Source organism: Paroedura picta, chromosome 18 (genome assembly GCF_049243985.1).
Source record: "Paroedura picta isolate Pp20150507F chromosome 18, Ppicta_v3.0, whole genome shotgun sequence".
Taxonomy (NCBI): Eukaryota; Metazoa; Chordata; class Lepidosauria; order Squamata; family Gekkonidae; genus Paroedura; species Paroedura picta.
In genome coordinates, this window is record NC_135386.1 from 5,923,845 (window position 1) to 5,945,330 (window position 21,486).

At 46.0% G+C, this 21,486-nt stretch overlaps 1 protein-coding gene across 2 annotated transcripts; it reads right to left on the minus strand.

The window, feature by feature from the left end:
* Positions 1–18: 18 nt before the first annotated feature.
* Positions 19–19,945, minus strand: PKM (pyruvate kinase M1/2). 2 transcript variants are annotated; one of them, XM_077318027.1, is made up of 11 exons: positions 19,773–19,945; positions 12,928–13,090; positions 12,091–12,182; positions 10,261–10,392; positions 9,513–9,699; positions 8,832–9,102; positions 8,060–8,210; positions 7,551–7,703; positions 4,284–4,450; positions 1,399–1,580; positions 19–1,133 (listed from the first exon to the last, which is right to left on the minus strand). In XM_077318027.1, the coding sequence occupies exons 2-11, from the start codon at positions 13,067–13,069 to the stop codon at positions 1,027–1,029; spliced, it is 1,584 nt and encodes a 527-aa protein (XP_077174142.1). In that variant the 5' UTR covers positions 13,070–13,090; positions 19,773–19,945; the 3' UTR covers positions 19–1,026. The 2 variants fall into 2 exon arrangements, with proteins under 2 accessions (XP_077174142.1, XP_077174143.1); XM_077318028.1 differs by lacking the exon at positions 4,284–4,450 and adding an exon at positions 4,978–5,144.
* Positions 19,946–21,486: the final 1,541 nt, after the last annotated feature.

The window sequence follows — 21,486 nt, forward strand, 5'->3', positions numbered from 1 at the left end:
CCAACCAACGTGCCTTAATAGGTGTGTGAGCTCTGCTTTTATTGACGTACAAAGTTGTACTCTACAACCCGATTCACCTGTTACAGGAGGCGGCGCATCCAGATTGGACTAAGGACAGCGCTCTCAGTGAACACGACTCAACACGAACACAACAAACACTGCAACAGGCGCACAAGCAGCTCTTAGCAGCTGAAGAGGTTGGGAGTGCGTGGAGCGGAACCACCGGACCGTGCTGCTCAGCCTTCCGAGGACCACACACGGAACCGGCCCTGTTGCACTTCCTCCCGTCACGCGGGCAGGACACGAGGCCATCTTCGGGTCAAGCGCCTCTTTGAGCAGGACAGCGGCTCCATCATTCTCCTTCAGCTCCGCCGCAAGAGAGATGACACGACAGCCACTTCCCGGGTGTTGGGTGTTCTGGGACTTGAAAAGGGTGAGCGAGCACTGCCTTCTACGCCACCTACTGGAGTGTACGTTTAGCTATCCGAGGGATTGGTGCGGAGGAGATTAGGTTGCAGTGCACAGGAGCCCTGCCCACCCACAGGGATGAGGGCAACACTAGCATGATGACGCAAGGCCTGGAGAGCTGTGATCGAGCCAGTCGCTCCCAGTTGGAGTGTTTGTGTGGAAGGGCCAGACTACAAAGGAGACTTGGGGGGGGGGGAGAGGAATGGCAGGTGCAACGTCAAGCCAGACCAGCACCCTTTGCTGCAGAGCGTCGCTGCACTCTCAGGAGTGGCAGGCCACCCAAGCAGCCCAACTTGCTATGCTAGACATGCTAAGGCCGGCTCCCGACCAAGAAGGGAGGGTTGCCTAGGAAGGGGAAAGAAACGGGCAAGGGTCTGCTTTCCGGAGAACTACTTCAAGTATTTCTAGATTCCCTTCCCCCCGTTACTGCACTTGGTGGTTTGGGGCAGCCTCTAACCCACTCTACAGACAAGGACAAGACTGCAAGCAAATGCTGGCCTAATGCAAGGGGAAGGTGCTGAGACAATAGGGGATAGATGAGGGGGCCGGGCTCAAGGTTTAGGGGACTGGCACCACGCGCATGGTGTTGGTGTAGCCGGAGCCAGGACGCCATCCTGTGAGCACTACGACCAGATCGCCAGCCTTGAAGAAGCCACGAGCCTTGCCTAGAAAGGAAGGGGAAAGCAGTGAAGACGGGCTCTTGCAGGCTACAAGAGTGACGCTAGCAGGCGTGTACGACAGCGGAGAAATCAGAAAGCGCAGCTGCACTTTCCAAGGAGGCCAATACCATAATCTAATGTTGGTTTTAGAATTTAGTTGGTTTTAGAATTACTGCTACTGACCGTTGGGTCTTAAAGATGGGGCATCCCTATCCTGGACACCGACTAAGGGCTGTTATGAAAGATGTGCAGGAAATAAATGACTACTTACCAACATTGATGCCCAGATTAACTCTGAGGTCAACGTCTTCGGCCCAGGCATCATGGGTTGGCTCTTTGCACAGCACAGGGAAAATGCCACGGTACAGATGGGCCTGGCGGGCGGTCTGAGCGTCACGGGTCACGGCAATGATCGGAGCACGCGGGCGGTACCTTGACACTAGGTGAGCAGACCTGGAAAGCAGGACACACAGGCGGGGGGTCAAGCACCACACAAAGCTTCAAGCCTAGCTGGGCCGTGTAAGGGCATACAGTGAATCTCAGGTCAGAAGTGAACCCAGGTTGATTTTCAAGGACACCAATCCCATCTGCATCTCACCAGCTGTGGGAAATGTTGACTACTTTTTAATCTGCACTCCTGGAGAGGTTTCCATCCATACGATACCCAGATACTATGCTGACAAGTGGCATTCTTAGTACGGAAGACGCCTCTCTCAAGGTTGCTGCTTCTTAGCAGACTGCACAAGATTCCCAGCCATTTTGGCCGATTATCAAGCAGTTCTGGATTTTCTCCTCTTTAGAGTGGCACAAAGGAGAGGATACAAGAGTCCTGGGCAAGATGAACGGAAGCCACTTATCAGTCAGGAAATTCTATCAAATCAACTTAGCTAAATATGCCTGACAGGTCAGGTTTAGCCAGTAGATGGTTTGAAGACCGGTGACAGAAGGGAGTCAGGTGCCTTCATGACTTTTGACATAAAAGGTTGAGGGGATCATGTTCTCGGTTTCTGGCTGCCATGACAAGCCTTGTGTGCAGCTAGGGAGCCCTCCACAGAAAGGATCTGCTCTAGAAAACTGCTGGAGCCATATACAATGATGTCTCGGCAACTTCCAAATGGCAGGGAAGTTCTCCTGCTCTGCCAGTCTGTTCACTGATACTGTTTTGGGCTGAACAGGTATCATGCCTGAAGGAACCTAAATGGGACACACAGGAAATGCTGACTAAAACCACCTCCCCATCCCAAATTTGAAAGTTAACACCACTGCTGCTCTGCAGAATGAGTGGAAAAGGCTGCGTTCAGATGTGTGCACTGTGGCTTCCGCAAACCACAGTATTCCCTTTTGTTGCTTTCTGTCACCCAGCATAAAAACCACACAGCATGAGTACAAGTACAAATCTAAGCAGGATTTGCTGCATTCTTTCAGACCACAAGACTCTGTGCAGGAAAAAAAACAACATTGTGGCTCACAGCAAGCCCGATGAAATTAAAACCAGGGCTAAATTAGACTTGGAAAGTTCGCAGATGTCTTCAGAAAGGTCAAGTCTCAGGCTGGCAGGCATCTTTTACAAGCAAACATTAAGGGCACAAGGATACAGCTGCGCTGTAGCTTCATTGAGCCCAACTCAGTGGTTCAATCACTGAGTTATGCCATAATCTACAGCTGTCCACTGATCATATGCAGTTTCCCTTTACACTGTTCTCTGGTTTGGTTGTTTTGTTTTGTTTTGTTTTAAGATCTCCAGCCTGTCAAATTGCTACAGCAAGCTATGCATCACGTGGGCAATCCCATGTTTCTGAGTAGCTTAGTACCTCTGAAAAGACACAAGTTGCCATGTGCACCAATTTTAGCTTATAAACAGCAGACAGTTATAAAGCAGTTCCCACATATCAGACGTAACCAAGCTGCACTTCTCCGTGCGCACTGAATGTCCTACAGAATTCTCTCAGTCCTTTAAGACAACCATTCATTGTGCCGATGTCTTGTACACTTTAAATTTTGCTGCCCCCCTCCCCCCCAGGTTATGAGAAAACCAGCTAAGTTTTTGACTGGCCTGATTCTTAAGGACACCAGCCATTGTATTGTTCATGAAATCTTGAATCCATTTTTTAGCATCCATCTACTACAGCCTTACTGACCAATACCACTCTGCATTCACGTAAAATCCAAATTTTAAGCGTTCTATCAGACTGTACTGTGGGTGCAGCCAAATCCCCAATCTGTGCGCCATGCCCTGATTTTTCTTATCAGAAAGCTTTGGGCCATGCTCATTTGATGTGCTTTCCCAGGGGGAGAGCCTCTCTCAACTGCAATGGACAGGGCTCCAGCACATGCCAGAATGCCTCCTCACTGGAACTTTCTGCACACGTGAAGATCCAAGGCAACTTTGCTCCATCCATAGTCACAGAAAGAGATGCCTGTGGCTGCTTGGAGCAGGCCTCACAGAGCTTCCCAAAGGAGTCTGGTGCAGCACTTTCACTTCGACCACCTCAGCTATATAAAATTAACTGTTCGTACTCTGGAAGAAATCCAAGTGCTGTGACACCTGATGGAAAACAAGCCACCCACGTCATTTCCTGCTGTAAGCTATGCTGAGGCTGGCTTTGGATAGTTATCACAGACTCCCTTCTCCTGGGGGAGGTGGGCAGAGGGAGGCTGCTTTCCCAGGGTTGCCACCTTCTTAGGGGTGCTCACTTTATTTGCAGCAGTCCCTGTCGCTCCCCCAATGACCATTATCCTTTTTTCTCTATATTTACAATATTTTTATAATATTTAATTGACTTAAGACGAAGAGCAGGGCTTTGGTCTCCTACCCGAGCAGTAGGGCTATCCAAACTGGAGGCTCGCTCAATGGTCACTCACACAGGTGGCTACGCGACTGATTTACGTACCTAGCCCTACCTACCTGAGTGAGCAGAGGCTAGCCCTAACCCCCTTTGGGAAACTTCAAACCCACTGAGGGGGAAGACAGTTATCACCATCTCATTGGACGCTGACTGCAGGTCAAGCAAAACTGGAAGGCAGCTATGCCGATTGACACTCATGAAATCCCCGTTTCTCCAGCTGAGGCCAACACCTGGAAGACAGACTTGCGCCGTCTGACCCCCTATAGGGCCAAAGTCCTCGTGACTTCTGGCAGAACCTTCCAGCTCCTACCTTCCAGACTTGGTGAGCACGATAATGGCCCCACTGCAGCACTTGAAGGAAGCTTCTACAGCGCCAACAGCGGCGGCTTCAGTAGGATCCCGGTTCAGGGGGGCCAGCCGACGGAGCTCTTCAAACAATTGCCTGTGAAAGATGGCTGCCTCGGCCTCGCGAGCAATCTACAAGAGCAACACGCGTCCGGAAGACGACATTCAGGTCAGTCACCGCTGGCAGCATGAGTGAAGGTGGGGCGCTCTCCTTGGCAGAGCCCTTGCGAGGAACCAAAGTGCACACCCAGGTTGCCAGCATGTTGGTGGGGCCACTCCAGCCGAGAGCCTGGCTTCTGCACCCTCAACAAGAGTAACCAGCATGTGCGATCGGGTCTGCATCCACACACGGAGCAGAGAGAGACAGGGAGAAGGCTCCCTTCTAGAAGAGGACATCTGCCAAGGCACCCCACTCCATTCTGCCTATCATCTTCACACTCACCCAACTGCCAGGCACTCTCGCTCTGCTTCTACCTACCTCGAATCCTGCTGTGCTAGAAGGATGGAGTTTAGTGACAGAAGAATGCTACGTGAGGACTGGGTTTCCCGCCTCAAGGAACCCCCGGACCGAAGCAGAGGCTGGATTTTTTAGAGGACTGCTTTGGAATGAATAATGGGTTACCTTACCGACTCTAGTTAGCTACCTGGCTGAGCCCTACCTGCCAGATTCTGTCAAAACTATCAGAGCTGCGGCTAAGCACTTAAAAGAGGCCTCCACAGCGCCTACAGCCATGGCATCAGCAGCGTCCCTGTTGTTAGCAGTGATGCGGAAAAGTTCTTCAAACAGCTGACGGTGATAGATAGCAGCCTCGGCCTCACGAGCAATCTGTAGGCCAGAGTAGGAGGGAGGGTGGGAGGAAAAGAAGAGCAACACAGAAGGAAGGAAAGAGATACACCAGAGTGATATTGATAGTTAATCCGTGATGAGGGTTAATTGCTTATTTATCAGTATTGCATGCAAGAGTAAGAAACAGGGTGGTGCAAACGCCTGGTCTTTCAAGGTTACAAATCAGATGTTTGAAATGGGTAAGGCTCAAAGCTCTTTTAAACAGCTGGCAGATTAGAGGCCCTTATGAAAAGAATCAATTGTGACAGCACCAGAGTTCTGAACAGATTCATAGATCAACCTTTAAAGGCAGAGTCATTGAATGAGTTACGGTTTTTATTCTGGTAGTTGAAGAGCTCGTCAAATACTCCCCCTCCTAAGGAAAAAGACTCCCAACGACTATCCTCAAACCACAAATTTTTCTATTGCACCACCCTACCCCTTACAGGAAATAGTCCTTTTTGGCTGTAAAAGTCACAGGTAGCTACTGTTTTAATAACCAAGGTAGTTGCTAGCCAACGTGCAAGGATGCCATCAGAGCCCATGGGATGCAAGGCTACTGACACAGGACAATCTCAAATGGTTATTTTCTGTGCGATACTGTAATCCAAACTGCTGCCAATTGATGTCTGAATTTTGAGTCCTAGAAGTACATTTTTAAATTGAGCTACATGGGGGTTCTTGCCAGCCAAAACAGACTTGGAAGAGTTTTTAAAAAGCATGCAGAGAAAAAAGAATTTTAGCTTGATATCTAATAGATTAGACAATTCGATAAAGGTATTGATGGCAAATTTTATAGTACCTTCTGTACAAGAACCATAATTTCTGTTCTTCAGCCCTGTGAGGCAAATTAGACCCATTTTACAGAAAAGGAGCAGGTGTCTAGGACAGAATGAACCCCATACCCACGCTAGTTAGTCACCTGGATAATCAGAGCCATACATGAAGAGTGTCACACAGCTGCAGAGATGTTCATCAGGCCTTAGCTTTAAGATTCATCCAGGAATCTACCTCAGGCAGCACATCTATATGGCCTAGTTCTGACAGATGAGATATCAAAACATGCTTCTGGACCCTGCTGCGTTGCAATGCAGTGTGTGACACAATGTCCGGTTTTAAAAGGTTGTCAAACAAATAGACCAAGCTGCTTTTAGGAGGCTTTTGCTAAATCAGATCCAAGGCCCCAAAGCGCAGCCTCAGAAGAGCTGAGCTTCCTTTGAACATCTTAACCTAGTCACAAATTTCCCAAATTTTATCTTTTCCTGGGCCTGCTTTATCTGCAGTTCAACTTAAGTTACAACTGAGAATAGATATATCCTTTATGGGTCATTTCGCTCGCTGGTGTTGACCATAGTGGTCCACATCTTTTGCCTTTTCTGCCATGGGAGAATATATCTTTAAGCTAGTGGTTGATGAGTTTCATCATGAAGTTCAAAGACAAAAACATCTAAAGTACATAGGAAAGCCAATTTAGTGTTTGGTCCTGAAAAATGCTTGCAGACCAAGGGACACTAATGTCTCAAAATTATACACACAATTTCTTTGAAATTCCTATAAATTCAAGCAGGATATCCTGGTAGGCGTGCACAGGATCACTGCTTAAAGCATGTGGTCAGATCTCCCTGCTACAGCAAGCTATTGAAGGTCAATAAAGGAAGCTGCTTCGATCACTTCATGAAAAGGATGCTTTTAGACAGTTAGTAGCCAGGCAATGAGGCCTCTCTGCGATTGGTCCAGAGGAACTGGTTCCCACCTCTGTCTTAGTGCTGTGCCAGGTTACAAGAAGAACAGTGTGAAGAAGTGTTAGAACCCTCCTGTCTATTATAGCAGAACTGGTACTGAATTAGCTAGCTAACTTGAAGTGCAGCTCTCATACTAGTAGGTTATCAGGGCTGTAACTCACAGCAGGCAGCCAATACAATCAGTACTTCCATTCTGGTACTCAGTGAGTGGTCAATAGGAAACTGGAGGACTCCAAGCAGAGCAGAGAGTTTTCTGGCAGTTTAGACATGTAAAAAGTCAGTCATGCACTACATTTTTTCAACACTGTACAAGGGCCAACAGTTGAACATAAGGAGGAAACCACCCCAGCCCAGCCTCACACTGAAATTTGGGCATCTGACATTCCTTTTTGCAAAGAATGCAACTGGAACTGGGCCTCCCCTTGCTTTATATAAAACCCGTAAGGGAGGGACATGAGGGAATGAATATGTGAGAGTGCCCAAGCAAACTCTGAAGTGGCCAAGCAACAGGTCTTTCAGATCCAGGGCATTCTTGAATGGGAAAGTGCCAATGGCCAACATTACCCCAAGCCATGTAACAGACTTATCTTATTTCAGATGCACTCAACGCCATTAGTGGCCAGACATCAATACTATTATTTCAAACCAGGTGGTTATCACTTACAAGGTGCTGCATCCGAACAGCCTCCAGAGGGTAGTCCCCTTTGGCGGTCTCACCAGAAAGCATGATACAGTCTGCTCCATCTAGGACAGCATTGGCAACATCGCTCCCTTCGGCACGGGTTGGACGAGGTTTCTTAATCATGCTCTCCAGCATCTGAGAACACAGACAGGTTTCAATGGCAAGGAAGTTGAATCATTTACATACACATTACTGTAAACTGACAGACACCACAGGTGCCAAATGAAACAAATTAGAAGAGCTTCTGGTGTTCAGAAGTAGTACATCATGCCCCCAATTGCTTTAGCCCAGGCATTTGCTGGCAGGGGCTCATGGGAATTGTAGTCCAGGAACATCTGGAGGACCACAGGTTGACTATCCCTGCTTCAGCCTAACGGCCAAACAAATCTCATAGCGACCAGGGCACAAGTATGACTTACAAGCATGTCAAAACGTTAATACCTCTCAGCGTGTGTAAGAATTACTTTAGTTTCAAGTTCGTCTCCAAGTACCTGAGTAGCGCAGATGATTGGCTTGCCAGCCCGGTTGCATCGACCAATCATCATCTTCTGGGCAAGGAACACTTTTTCAGCTGGAATCTCAATACCAAGATCACCACGAGCTACCATGATACCATCACTGGCCTCCATAATCTCATCAAACCTGTCAAGCGAAAGATAAAAAAAGCGGAAGTTACCTGGGAGTGCTGCTATGAGCATGAAGTGGGGCACCACTCAAGAGCCAGTTGTGTGCTTCATCAGCGTTTTGTAGCACTCAAGACTAAAACTGTATCCTATGCCACAGAACCAGTCAGGAGACAAGTTTATAGTTTAAGGCAAGGTTTCTGCTTATGATGTAGGCCAGAACTGACACACACACACACCCCGCCCCGGGAATCCTCCAGGTACTGACAACACAAGCTGTTGAGTATTAGCTCTTACTTGCATCCTTCAGCAGAGGACACTCACCATAAAACAGTGATACCAGAAAGGACGACATAATTTTAGGAAGTTCAACCTGACTTCTGGGTCAGCTTAAGAGCAAGTCTTCACACAGGCAATGCTCTTTGAATGATAACACTAGAGCAGGGGTCGTCAAACTGTGGCCCTCCAGATGTCCATGGACTACAATTCCCAGGAGCCCCTGCCAGCGAATGCTGGCAGGGGCTCCTGGGAATTGTAGTCCATGGACATCTGGAGGGCTGCAGTTTGACTACCCCTGCACTAGAGGAACAGGGAGGAGAGCATTCATGCCATTACAGCAAAGTGGTTAGACTTAGCTTACCTGCGCACTCCCTCATGGTTTTCAATCTTGCTAATGATTTTGATGTTCTTTCCCTTTTCTCCCAGCACACTTCTGACAGCATGAACGTCAGCTGCTTTGCGAATGAAAGAAGCAAACACCATGTCCACATTCTGCTCCACGCCAAATTTGAGGTCCTGGATGTCCTTCTCGGAGACAGCAGGAAGGTCTACCGCAGCACCTGGTAAGTTGACGCCTTTCTTGCTGCCCAACATGCCCCCATTTTCAACTTCAGTGAGTACAAAATCAGCACCTGTATGGGATTCCAAGAACTGGCACGTTAATTTCCTAATAAACTACCAAGTTACACATTGTGTTTCCCTTGTCTGGTCCAACCCCACTTTCTCACAGAGTATGTCAATTGAACAACAGAGAGGCTGTTCTCACCGCAGGTAAGATGCTGATAGGCCTCATGCTTTTTCAGCACACTGTTGCAGCTACAACCGAAGTCACTCTTGGCTGTGCTCTTCCATCATTTCAAAAAAGGTTTGCCGTATCTACATCCAACTTCACTTAAGATTTGTAAGGGCAGCTAATTTTTTAATTACTTAAAGACTATATTCAAATCCAAGACCGCATTCAATCAGCCAGTCTGAAACTGTCTTTCATGTTTATGGACTGTTCTTCCTACAGTGTGCCCCCCCCCACACAAAAAAACCTTACCTTTCTCTTTAACCTGCAGCGAAATAAGACCATCATCCACATAGATTTTGCTGCCAACCTCGACAACTTTGGTGATGTTCTTGTAGTCCACCCAAAGGACGTTTTCATCACATTTCTCCATGTAAGCATTGTCCAGAGTAAGCTTCAGTGCTGCCCCCTTCTTAAGCTCCACTTCAGCAGTGCCACTCTAAAAAGAACACAAATTAATGGAACTGTCCTAAGATACGCCAGTCGTAAAACCCCCTTACAACCCACTCATGCTCTATGTGGCTTTTTGTTTTATGGAACAGACAAGAGCTGCTCAATATCTTTATATGGTACAGCTCTGAGGCCACTTGAACCAGCAGTGCTGCCCTTGGAACAATGGCCAAGCCATAGGACAGGCCGATAGCAATACAGGGCAAAGAGAAAAGAATGAATGTGAAGTTCATGCAAAATGGAAATCCCTTACATGCAAAGGCTAAGACTCAGAAACACACCCTGGCACACTGGACTTATAAATTGCCAGTCATCTTTCCAGTCCTATCCCCTCATTCCAACCTTTTATGCTATTTGAAGAAGGGCTGGGAATAGTCCACTCCTTTTATAGTGCCAGTGTTTATTAGCCCCATTCATATATTCTCCTCACACACAACAGCAACCTACCCATGGCAGCTCATCAGGTATGGGGAAAGTGAAAGCCTTTCTTAGAACATGGGCTCCTCAAAGACTTCTGGGGGAAATGAGACTAAACAGTGCATCCACTTACACCCTTGATGAGTCCAGTACGAATTTCAGGTCCCTTAGTATCGAGTGCAACAGCAACAGGTCTGTAGGTAATAGGATTAGAAGCAAAGCTCTCTGTAGCTTCCCGCACATTCTTGATGGTACCTGCGTGGTACTAATGGAGAATAGCCAGAGGTTACACAATATCAAGCACCAATTTCTTTGGCCTATAGTACCTTATTGCCTAAAAATGTTTCCTAGCCAAGCATATTGAGCCTGCCCCTTGCTTCATCAATGTGTTGCCAAGCTAGTGTTGACATCTGAAAAAAAATCAATATTTCTTATCAATGTTTACTGATTCCTTGCCAAATATGAGCAATTCTTAAGCCAATTGGTTTTACGCCATAGGCAAGGATGACTGAAGTCTGTTATTCTATTTCTCTGGAAGGCTAAACAGCTTGGGTTTTAGATTCAAATGGGTAGCCAAGTTGGTCTGAAATAACACAATAAAATCAGAGTCCAGTAGCACCTTTAAGACCAACCAAGAATTATTTAAGACGTGAACTTTCAAATGCAAGTTAGTATGAGTGCTTGCACTTGAAAGCTCACACCTTAAATAAATCTTTGTTGGTCTTAAAGGTGCTACTGGACTCTGATTAGCTTGGATTTTGTTTATGAGTCCAACACTGCTCTTTCATCCACTGCCCAATGTCAGCCACATATGTAACTGCAGTTTTAGGCACCTGAATCCATGTTGCGTGCCATGTGGACAAGGCAGGCAGAGGAGTGCAAATCATTCCACAAACTAAGAAGACGCTCTCAGTAACCTGCTGCCCAGATTGCAGCTTGACCTTTAGGAAGTAACTGAAGCTGGCCCACAGGCATTTGGGTGGCCTTTAAGGAAAGTTGCAGTCGGAAATGGGAGCCTTCCAGTCCAGTGGTAATAGTGAGAAGGCATTTTTTATTTATAGAAGTGGCCTTACCCTCTACTGCCAGTTACTTGCATTTCTTTGCGGCCTTGACCTTTCCCAAGCACTCTGCTTTTAAAAGACTACGGCCTTATCAAAGCAAGTTGCATTCCCAAGCTTACTCTGCAAAAAAACCTGGAAATGTGTCCACATCTTACCACTGCAATGGCTTTGTTCCAGCAATTGTTACTCCTTACTAATCAGATTTTGCAAGAAGGAACTGAACCATACATCAGCAACTACCAAAATCATCTTAGAAGTCAACAGTGGTTTTCAACAGACATCGTCTATGGCCAGAACCCAGTCAGCTTTAGCATCACAGGCTTGTTTAACAACTAGCAGAAAGTGATGCTGTACTTACAAGGGTGAATATGCTTTAAGTCTTGTTTGTAAGTCAGACATGCTGCAGCAATAACTGGTATCTCAGGATTGACCTTCAGCAGATGAACTGAAATGCACACTCTGTACTGTACAGCAGGGTTTTTTTTTAGTTATGGCCCAAAGTCTGCATTTTGATTTCAAGGTGGCCTTTCTTGCAGGAGCTATTTTTACAACTTGCTATTTTATCATTAGAGGGCTTTACTCCAATCAGCACTTGAAAGCTGTTTGAGAACTACACTTGTGTAATACTACACTTGCTTCGAGAGAAAGCTATTATATTTACATACAGGGAGGGTCCGGTTTTAAAAACATTTGCCTTTCTTACTGTCTCAAGAAATGAACCAGGCAGAAGTAGGACGAAGCCCCGTGCATTAAGCTGTGTCTTGCCAAAGAAATATCTGTAGCCATAAATTGACAAGCATGATTTTTTAACTTAGTGGAAACTTTATTCTGCTAGTGCAGCTTTTGCCAAAGTCTGAGCCAACAGAGGTCTTATGCAAGTTTACACTTCAGGCTGCCCTCACCTCGTGAGTACCATGAGAGAAGTTGAGACGGGCGACATTCATTCCAGATTTAATCATTTCTTTCAAGATTTCCACTGAACGAGAAGCCGGGCCTGGGAATTTCAAGACAAACCTTGGTTAGTAGGTGCCAGTTCAACCCTCATAAGATCATAAGTTCAAAGGCAAAGCAGCAGACACTGAGGTGAACACAGTATTATGTGAAGTTCAATTTTCATAAACTGTGGCATCTACTTCAACTAAGAACCGAACCTACAAAACACAAAGAACATTATCTCCATCTTTGGACCAAGGTTAACCAAGCTGTCAATATAAAACTCTTGTATAAGTCCTGCTATTACCCAACCAGGAAGGCCAGGCTATAAATATTATTATCAACAAGTAGTATTATCAACATCACACAAAGGAATGAGAGATCATTTGGTCATAGCATTTTGTTGCTTTATCCTTGTACTAAGCAGCAGCTTGAACTCAGGCAGAAAACCATGTGCTTGACTGGCTGTCTAGTTTGTTAGTAGCCTAGTTCTCACTGCCACAGTTGCAATGAAGGATACAGTTATCCCTTTTAAAAGATTACAATGTGTAAATATTGCCCATCCTTCATTCATGAAGCTTTACACAACTGGAAAATTGTCTACAATAAACAAATGACGATAGATAAAACTAGTATTGAGTTCTCATATAATCGGAGATTACATTTTCAATTCGTAAATTTCACTGCAGCCTTAACACAAAAAGGTGACATTGCTCAAATAGACAATTGACTTTGCATCCAAAGGGAGCCAGTAGTACACGGTGCACACAAAACATGTGCTAATGTTATACTACAACACCACCTACCAATTGTGCAAATAATGCCAGTGTTTCTTGCACTGACTGGTTCCGAGTCAATATCCAGGCGACACATGTGCTCCAGGAATGTATCTGCCATGGCAGCATGCAATTGCTGGGTCTGGATGAAGGCATCATGGGGTTTCGACATGGCTACTTTGTTTTTTTTAACCTAGAAAGAATCAACAAAAAGGCTATTAAGGAATATGCAACAAAATATACAGCTGATCACAGGCTGGAGTCTTTCCTAGCCAGCAAACATTCTCATGATTAACTCCTGCTCACCTATGTGTGTATGTGCATTTGAGCACATATGAACAGAGCAGTACAAACACACATCAAGTCACAAGAGTGGCCATCATGAGGGAACTTCAAAAAAGGATAGGCTAATGCAGGCAGTCTTCAAATCTAGATGCATATTAATCTAAATTCAGAGGTATATTGGTGCCCTGGCTCATTTAACCAATGCTGAGAAACTTTATGAATCACAACCCACAACCTCAGAACCAATGGCTCGGGAACCCACTTCTGCTCTCCCCAAAAAGCCTATTGTTGTATTTGTATACTATATAGCTTGGGAAGAACAGGAACCAACCCATCCCAAGGACCCCTTTCAGCTCAGCACTTCCCAAACAAACCACTTTTCAAGTTAAGATATTTACGGTTGGCCAAGGCAGCTTTACAGTAACTATGGAAATCACTGCTGACTAGTGGAAACTTTCTTAACTTAAAACTCTGCTCAACAAGCAGAAGCTTTCTTAATTATGGCAAAGTATCAGAACATCCCTCATCTCTGCAGCAGTGCTATTGAAAGCAGCTTTAGCTTTTGTGCACTGGCGCTTTAACACAGCATGGATCATCCAAGGAAGCTCCGCCTTTTCTGGTCAGGACCTCTGTGGTACGTGCCGTTTTCCTCGCAGACAGGGCTCCAGCTCATCTGGATGCCATTCCAGCATGTGTAGCCTCCCCCCCTCCCTAAAAAATAAGGTAACTCTTGTTCTAGTCACACAGAAAGTGCTGACTCACTTTAATAACATATAAGCATCTATTATTTACAATTCAAGAAACTGCTGCTGTTGTGATGCCTGTTAGTATTTCACAGCGTACTGCGAACAGAGTATATGTATGGTCTTATATAGCCACTGGCTACTAGAGGGGAAATATTGTCTTGTATAAACCAGATTTTGTTATTTAGGATGAAACTCCAATGAGGATTGCAACTGAGCCTAACTCACAGGCCCAGTTTGTGGCTATTACCACTTTCTGCAGTTCTATCCAAAAGTTCATTAGTATTGTGCTCCCCCTTCTAGTACTTGACACCAACTCAGTATAGATTCATCTCCACCTTCCAATTTAGATTAACCATTACAATCCTGCATCAAAAGCCAGCATTCCATGGAAACTCTATGCATTACAGTTTTGATTGCAAAACTATCCAGAGTCTCCACTATTTTAAAACTGGAAAAATCCCTCCTAGAACATGTGCAGAGTGATAAGAAAGGATGGTAAGAAGACAAAACCAGGATAGTAGAAATCTTGAACTCGATAGCATTACAGAATATTTCACAGTGTATGCTTCTTCTTTGTTTAGGACTCATAATGTGAGTTACTTCTGGAAAGCCACCCTGTTAAGCTGGCATGCGCACAGCTAGTGAAACATTTTTACATGCACAAGAGTACAAACCGTTTCCTAGCATCCAGCCTCCTGAGGTACAATCTGAAAACTAAGATCACATTACAGAGTGAAAGCTCCATGCACGTTAGCAATCAAATTAAACTGAAGGACAAAACCATTACATAACAGTAAGAACAAGCTAGGGCTGCAATCCTATTTGCACTCATTAAGAGGGAGTGTGCTCTTCTTCCAAATCCTACTTGCTTCATTAAACTCAGACCATCCAATTCAGAGTGTGACAGGGCTGCCGGTCCAATCAACAAAATTAATGCTTACTGCGATGCAGTAAAATGAATTTGACAATCTCTCTAATCCTCAGCATTTTCTTTGGCAAACAAGCACCCAGGTATTCTAAACCAACAAGCTAATCAATGCATGCAAGAATTTAGATGGACAGTCACAGCACTACTTGTCTGATTAAAAATGCAATAAGCATTTCCCCTGACCTGGAAAGCCCAAGCCAGTCTGATCTTGCCAGATCCCAGATGCTAAGCAAGGTCATCCTTGATCAGTATTTGGGTGGAAGATCAAAGAATACCAGGGGCACTATGCTGAGGCAAGCAAGGACAAACCACCTCCTAAATCCACTGCAACTTGACAAAGCCCCTACATAAGTAATACACAACCTCAAGGCATTAACTAGCCTCTTTGGCATACTGATCAGCAGTTATAGTCAGGTGGGTGCTGATGTGACGCATGAAAACTACAGCTGAGTCCTTGAATTCTAACAATGTTCTATTCCCGGAATAAGCTTTTGTGTGCAGGTAATTTTAGTAGACGCATAAGTAATCTGCAACACAACAATTTTTGAAGTGTGCTACTATCTTCAAAAGGTTTTCATTTTCATGTGCCCACGAATGAGATCTTATTGAACAGAAAAGATCAGAATGAGATCTTACTGAGCAAATTCTTCATGTAAAATCACACTATCTGTGACCCAAGCAGGTATCTGTAGCCTGGAATCCTTCTCACAAATCTAACAATAAATAGAAATAAATACTGACTTGCAAAGCACAGATTAACTGGCTCCGAAGGGTCAGGTGGGACAACAATGCAAAACAACATCAGCATTTTCCCTGAACAGGGACAGATTAGTTGGCAGGCTCATGTATGGTCTATCACAGAAGAGCTAAGCTTACGGTGGTTAATGAGATGGCATAACCTCTGTTTTATATACTATAATATATATATATGTGTGTGTGTGTGTGTGTGTGTTGGTTGTAGCTATGATTGATAGCATTACCTTTCAGCTCACTTTCTGGTGTAGAGTTGGGTTATCACCACTTTCACTTCTAAAAATGCAAACATTTATGCGGAAGTACAGGCAACTGTACCAAGTACTCTTAATACACTGTATCAATTGAGGGCAGCACTGCTAGCAGGCACCCCTCCTCCGCTGGAATCTTAAAGAGAAGTTGACTCCAGGAAGGAAGTGCTTCACAGCATTTGATGGTCAGTTGATCACCCTCAGTGCTCTCTGGCTGGTTAAAAGTAGCCAACTAAATTTGACATTTGTAAACTACCACCTACTACATGCAGCGTTAACCCCACCAAGCAAAAGAGAGGCCCATTTTATAAAAAGGAAAAGAGAACAAGCTCTATGCTAAATTTAGAGAGGCAGCCTTTGCTTGGAGCTTTTCTACGCACAGCCACAGTAGTGGCAAGAGACTGCAACTACAGTCTGGTTTGGCTCCTACGTGCCAGTCATCACAACATACTGCAGTAGCTCAGCTGTCTTTAGAAGAGCCAGGCTGAATCAGTATGCCCCTCTCCCCAAGAACCCAGGGGCACAGAGAACACACGCCTCACATACTGTGTGACCAACAAGCATTTCCCCTTCCCATTTGCCAGGGGTCATCAGTATCTGTGGCCAAGTAACAGAAGCAAACACTAAGGCCTGCTGAATAATTTGGAAACAGGTGGTTTGCCATCATTAATATTTCAGTACTGTTTCTTCTGCAGAAAATTAAGCTAAGGATCCCAAACCAAGTGCTTCACAAATGTGCCTGAAAGATGCATGTAAATTTTGCAGAATTTAAACTACAATTCTTTTAGCACACTGAGAGAAGCACATGTGCATTAAGTGCTACTGCGCTACCATTATGCTGTCTAGCAGCACATCACTTCAATGAAGCAATCAGAAACTGCATATGAATGCAAAGCTTCCAACCCCAGTTGGAATATTAATTTCCAAATGAATATTTAAGTTACTCAAATCTCTTGTCCAATCAAATCTACTACTTAACCACTATAATATAGACCATATTATGCCAAAATATATACTACATACTACAATTATATCTAAAAGCAGTATCCTGTTTGCCATACTACAACATTGCTGTATCTCAAAAGCCTGAATACAAGTTCTTTGAAACTTACACCGTTTCCCATGAGCTCTTTAGGAGATTACAGCGGTCAATTTCTTCAGAAAAAAAAACAGCCTAGCTAAAGATTGCCCACCAATTTCAAAACTAAGCATCGAAACAGCCCCATAGGTTTCTGCCAACTAAAAGCCAAGCTGCCCTGCCGTGCATTCGCAGCGCAGTCTTAGAAAGATTATCTCCCTGGCCTGAAGGCAGTCTGAAGAAGCTTGCTGGGACTACAGGTGTTCCAACTGGTCTCTTATATAACAGATGACTCAGCTACAAAGACTTGCCATCTCAGGTATAGGCAACTCAAGGCTTTTCAGGCCACATGCATCTTACCAAGCCTTTTATCGGGAGAATGCTGTGACAGTTTAAACTTGCCTTGTATTACCTGCCCCTACAATACAGATAACAATGAGCACAAAATCTCGTTCATTTAGACTCAGTCAGGATGCCCAAGGCATTTTTTTCTAGCACTGAAAGGCCAGGCCCCAACCAAGCAGTTCTAAAATTCCATCAATGTGCCATTTTACTTAGTCATTTCCTTCTTGCTTTCTAGAGTGTGCGTCATAATCCTGATGTTGTCTGCACTTTTCTTCCCTCGCATCCACAATATTTCAGGATATTTGCAAATGAGGCCTACCACCACCACTAATTCATGCAGGCTGTAACATCAAATTAATTCCCAGTCAATTCCCAGTTTGGCAAGCACCCATTACCTGAAGCTGCCAGCCACCCCTTTCCCTTCAGCCACATGTGCAAGAGGCAGCAGGAAGAAAGCACTTCCTCCAAGCTCTCTGCTGGGGCAGAACATGTGCATGGAGTGCATACCTTCTATTTGGCACAAAGCAAAACATGTCACAGTATGGGCATCACCCTGAGTCAAATAGATGGCAGTAACTGACCGGAATTGTGAATTCAGTACAAGAATTTTAAAAGTGTTTATTCCCCGACATATATCACTTATCCATGTTAATGTTTAAAGCCTAAATGGAGCTCTAGGTTTCTTTTTTGCTGCCAAAGGCAAAAGTGAGGTATTACTGATGGCATAAAGAGCACACAGGAAACCACTGCAATGGCGCAGCAAGTCTCAGCACGGCAGCAGAATCATGCCCACAGGGAGGCTGACAAGTCTCCCCGGCCTGGCCAGCTCTGCCAACATTGTTTTTAACCCTACAAGCCCTCTGCCTGTAGCACTTTTGCAACCCTGAAATTTCATTCAGGAAGAGATCAGGCACATTCAACTCAATTTAGAAGATTTAACATTCTTCTAAAAATGCTTGGTTAAGTGCTTGAGTCATATAACCTTGTCCAACAGATCTGAAGGTGAAACTTGCTTCTACTTTTTAAAAAATGCTCCACTAGGTTCCAGACAACTGTCCCAGTATATACCAACAACTGCACCTTATGTCGGCAACCGTTTTGATGGAAACCGCTATTTGCCCCCACCCAGCAAGTATGAAACTTCTGCCTTGCTCTGTCTGAGCTACAGCAACCAAGGTCACCCCAGAGAAGCACTGCCTCATTCTCAGCTTGTTAAAGCAGTTAGGCCTTCTCATTTCACTTCCCAGAAAATGCAAGATTGGGGAAATATGGGAAACCAATTTCCCAAAATATCCTGGCAGTGGGAAATCAGATCCGAAACCTTCGAGACTTCAGCAAGTCAGACTGAATTCCCTATCCTATCCTTACTTCCTGCCTCCACCATGCCATGACTGCAGGCTCACAGCATTTCCAAGTAAATCTGCGCAGCATCGGGCTGCACAGATGAAAGCACCAAGATAAAACTGGAAGGCCTTTGCCTGTGCAACCCAAGAACGCCCCATCATAAAACAAGGCAGTTTGTCTAAAAACAAAACCCGAGAACCCTTGGTAAGGGGGGCGGGCAGGAGGACAAGAGCAACCAGCCAGGCCAGAAATGGCACCGAGTGCAACTCGATCCCCTCGCAAAGCTCTCAGTGGGCGAGGGGTGGGAGAGGCTACTTGAGAGAGATTCCACCCACCCTGTTCGCCTGCGACACTAAAAATAAAGAAGGCTCTTGCAGGCCTGATTCAATTTTAGGGCAGCGTGCATCGTGCATGGCGATGAGGGGCTCGTCCACCCCATCGTGCGAGCTAGTCATACCGGGAACCCGAGGCTTGCAGGAAGAGAAGGGAGGGGGGGAAAAGATGCAATACTCAGAATGAGCAAATCTGCTATCCTGGCCGAAGGGAAAGAGTATAAAGCAGGGGCAGTCAACCTGCGGTCCTCCAGATGTCCATGGACTACAATTCCCATGAGCCCCTGCCAGCAAATACTGGCAGGGGCTCATGGGAATTGTAGTCCATGGACATCTGGAGGACCACAGGTTGACTGTCCCTGGTATAAAGGGAAGTCGTGATGGAACCTTGCCGACGCCCCCGCCTCGTGCGCTGAGCGATCCCCCCCCACCTCGCACGTGCACAGACTTCCCCCTCCCTCCCCCCACTTCCCTCCCCGGAGGGTGGGCGGGGCCCAGTTTAGCACCTCGAGGCCGGCCGGGGACTCCGCATCCCCCCCCCCCGGCATGCATTCGCGTGCCGCGCTCGGGAAGGCCGAGGCAGGGGAAACCGGCTGGGTCTCGAGGGGGGCCGGCTCCCCCAATCTCCCAGCCCGCATCGCTTCCCTCGGGGGGCAACGCTGGACGGGAAAGCGCGGGGGATTTGTGTTGAACGGAGGGGGCAAAATGGTGGTGGGGGGAGATATTTGGGGCATTTTAACCCCGCCCTTCCCAGAACCGCGGAAGGCCGGCCTACGAGGCGCCCAACCGACCTCGCCTCCCCGCGATGCTTACCGGCCCGGCTACACACGTCAGTCCTCGCCGAGAGTCTCTCCCTCTCTGAGAACTCCTCCGGCCGGCACCGGCGTTAAGGTGGTTGCGAAGGCGGCGCAGTGCCGCCCCGCCGGATCCCTCCGCCAGTCGCTCACCCTCTCGCTCCGCCCTTTCCCGCGGCCCTCAAGCGGGCTCGGGGGGCGGGGCCCGCCGGACTCTTTTCTCCGGCGCAATCGCAACCTGCAGAACGCGGTCGGTACCGCGTCACCAGAGAAAGTAACGGTCCAATCGGGGAACGGCCATCCGCCCGGCACGCGGAGGGTGAATGATAACGGCTGCGGCATTTAAAGGGGCCGCGACCGCAATGCCGGCCCTAAGAACCCAGGAAGAGCCCTGTCACACGTGGGCCAACTAACTGCCACGGAGGGCTCACAAAGAGGGCAGAGAAGCCCCGTCAGGCCTCCCCTCTCCCAGTTTTCAGCGACAACAAATAAGAATATTGAATATATATATATTGTACACCAAAGCCTTGCACAAGGGAGGCGTTTTAACACCCCCATGAAAAGAAATAATACAAAAAGCTACTCATTGAATCCATGGAAACAAAGATATGAGATGAATAAAGTCAAAATAGTTTACAAATCCCAAGACATTAAGAAGTTTTACAAAGGTTAAGCTTCCCCCCCCCCTTTAAAAATCCTATCTACGGGCCTTGTTTTAAATATCAAATTTAAATATCAAATTTAAATATCAAATTTTAATTCAAATTCAAATTTTAATTCAAATTTTAATTCAAATTTAAAACTTTTGGGGCTCTGAATATCCGGCTGTACAATTCGCCAACATTCCTGATAAATGAGTATGCCCACATAAAACCAGACCCGTTTTGGCTTGTCCATCTTTCCTCAATGATTACCCTGTTCAATATACGTAACACACATTCAGAGAGTATTATAGTTTTTCACAACCAGGTGTTGTTCTCTCCTATGCTGCCTGATTAGGTGAAGAATTTATTTGAACCACTTGATGCAAATTGGAAGAGTTGGTGCTGAGTCTGGTTTTTTTTCTTCTTGTTTCCCCCCAAAAAAAATTTTGCCTGCTTGCACTGGTGTTCAGAGGTTCCCTGTAGATAGGGTGGACCCTGCTTAGCTTTCAAGGTCTGAAGGGATTAGGCTTGCCTAAGGGATCCAGGTGGACTGAGCAGAAGGAAGACTGTTCAAGTACTGAGGAGAACAATGGCTGATGAAGGGGGTTGCCAGCCTCCAGGTGGTAACTGGAGAACCCCTGGGATTACAACTGATCTCCATATTACAACAGTTTGTTCCCATGGAGAAACTGAACTACACCCCAAAACCAGGTTGACACGGGGCAGTCCCATGTTGCACAAGCAGAGGGTTCTTGTAAGGTTTATTTGGCCTTGCCTACTTCCTACCAAGAGTATCCATGAGACTGACTCCTCCTTGTTCTGGTCGGTTTTCATCCTGCAGTTCATGCTCCCAAGAACTGGAAATGGGTATCTCAGGCAAGGAAAGGACATCTGGCTTCTTTGCAAACAAAAGGAGCTGATGCTGTTCTTTTGAGCTAGCAGGAAATCCTTCTCTATCAGGATTAGTTCAGGAATGATAAGAGGAAGAAAGAGATGTCCTGTTCAGAGGACATGTGAACATTCGTTTTCCGTTAACGGGAATAAGAGATCATAAAAACATGAAGTTAGCTAAACAAAAATTGAGTCCAA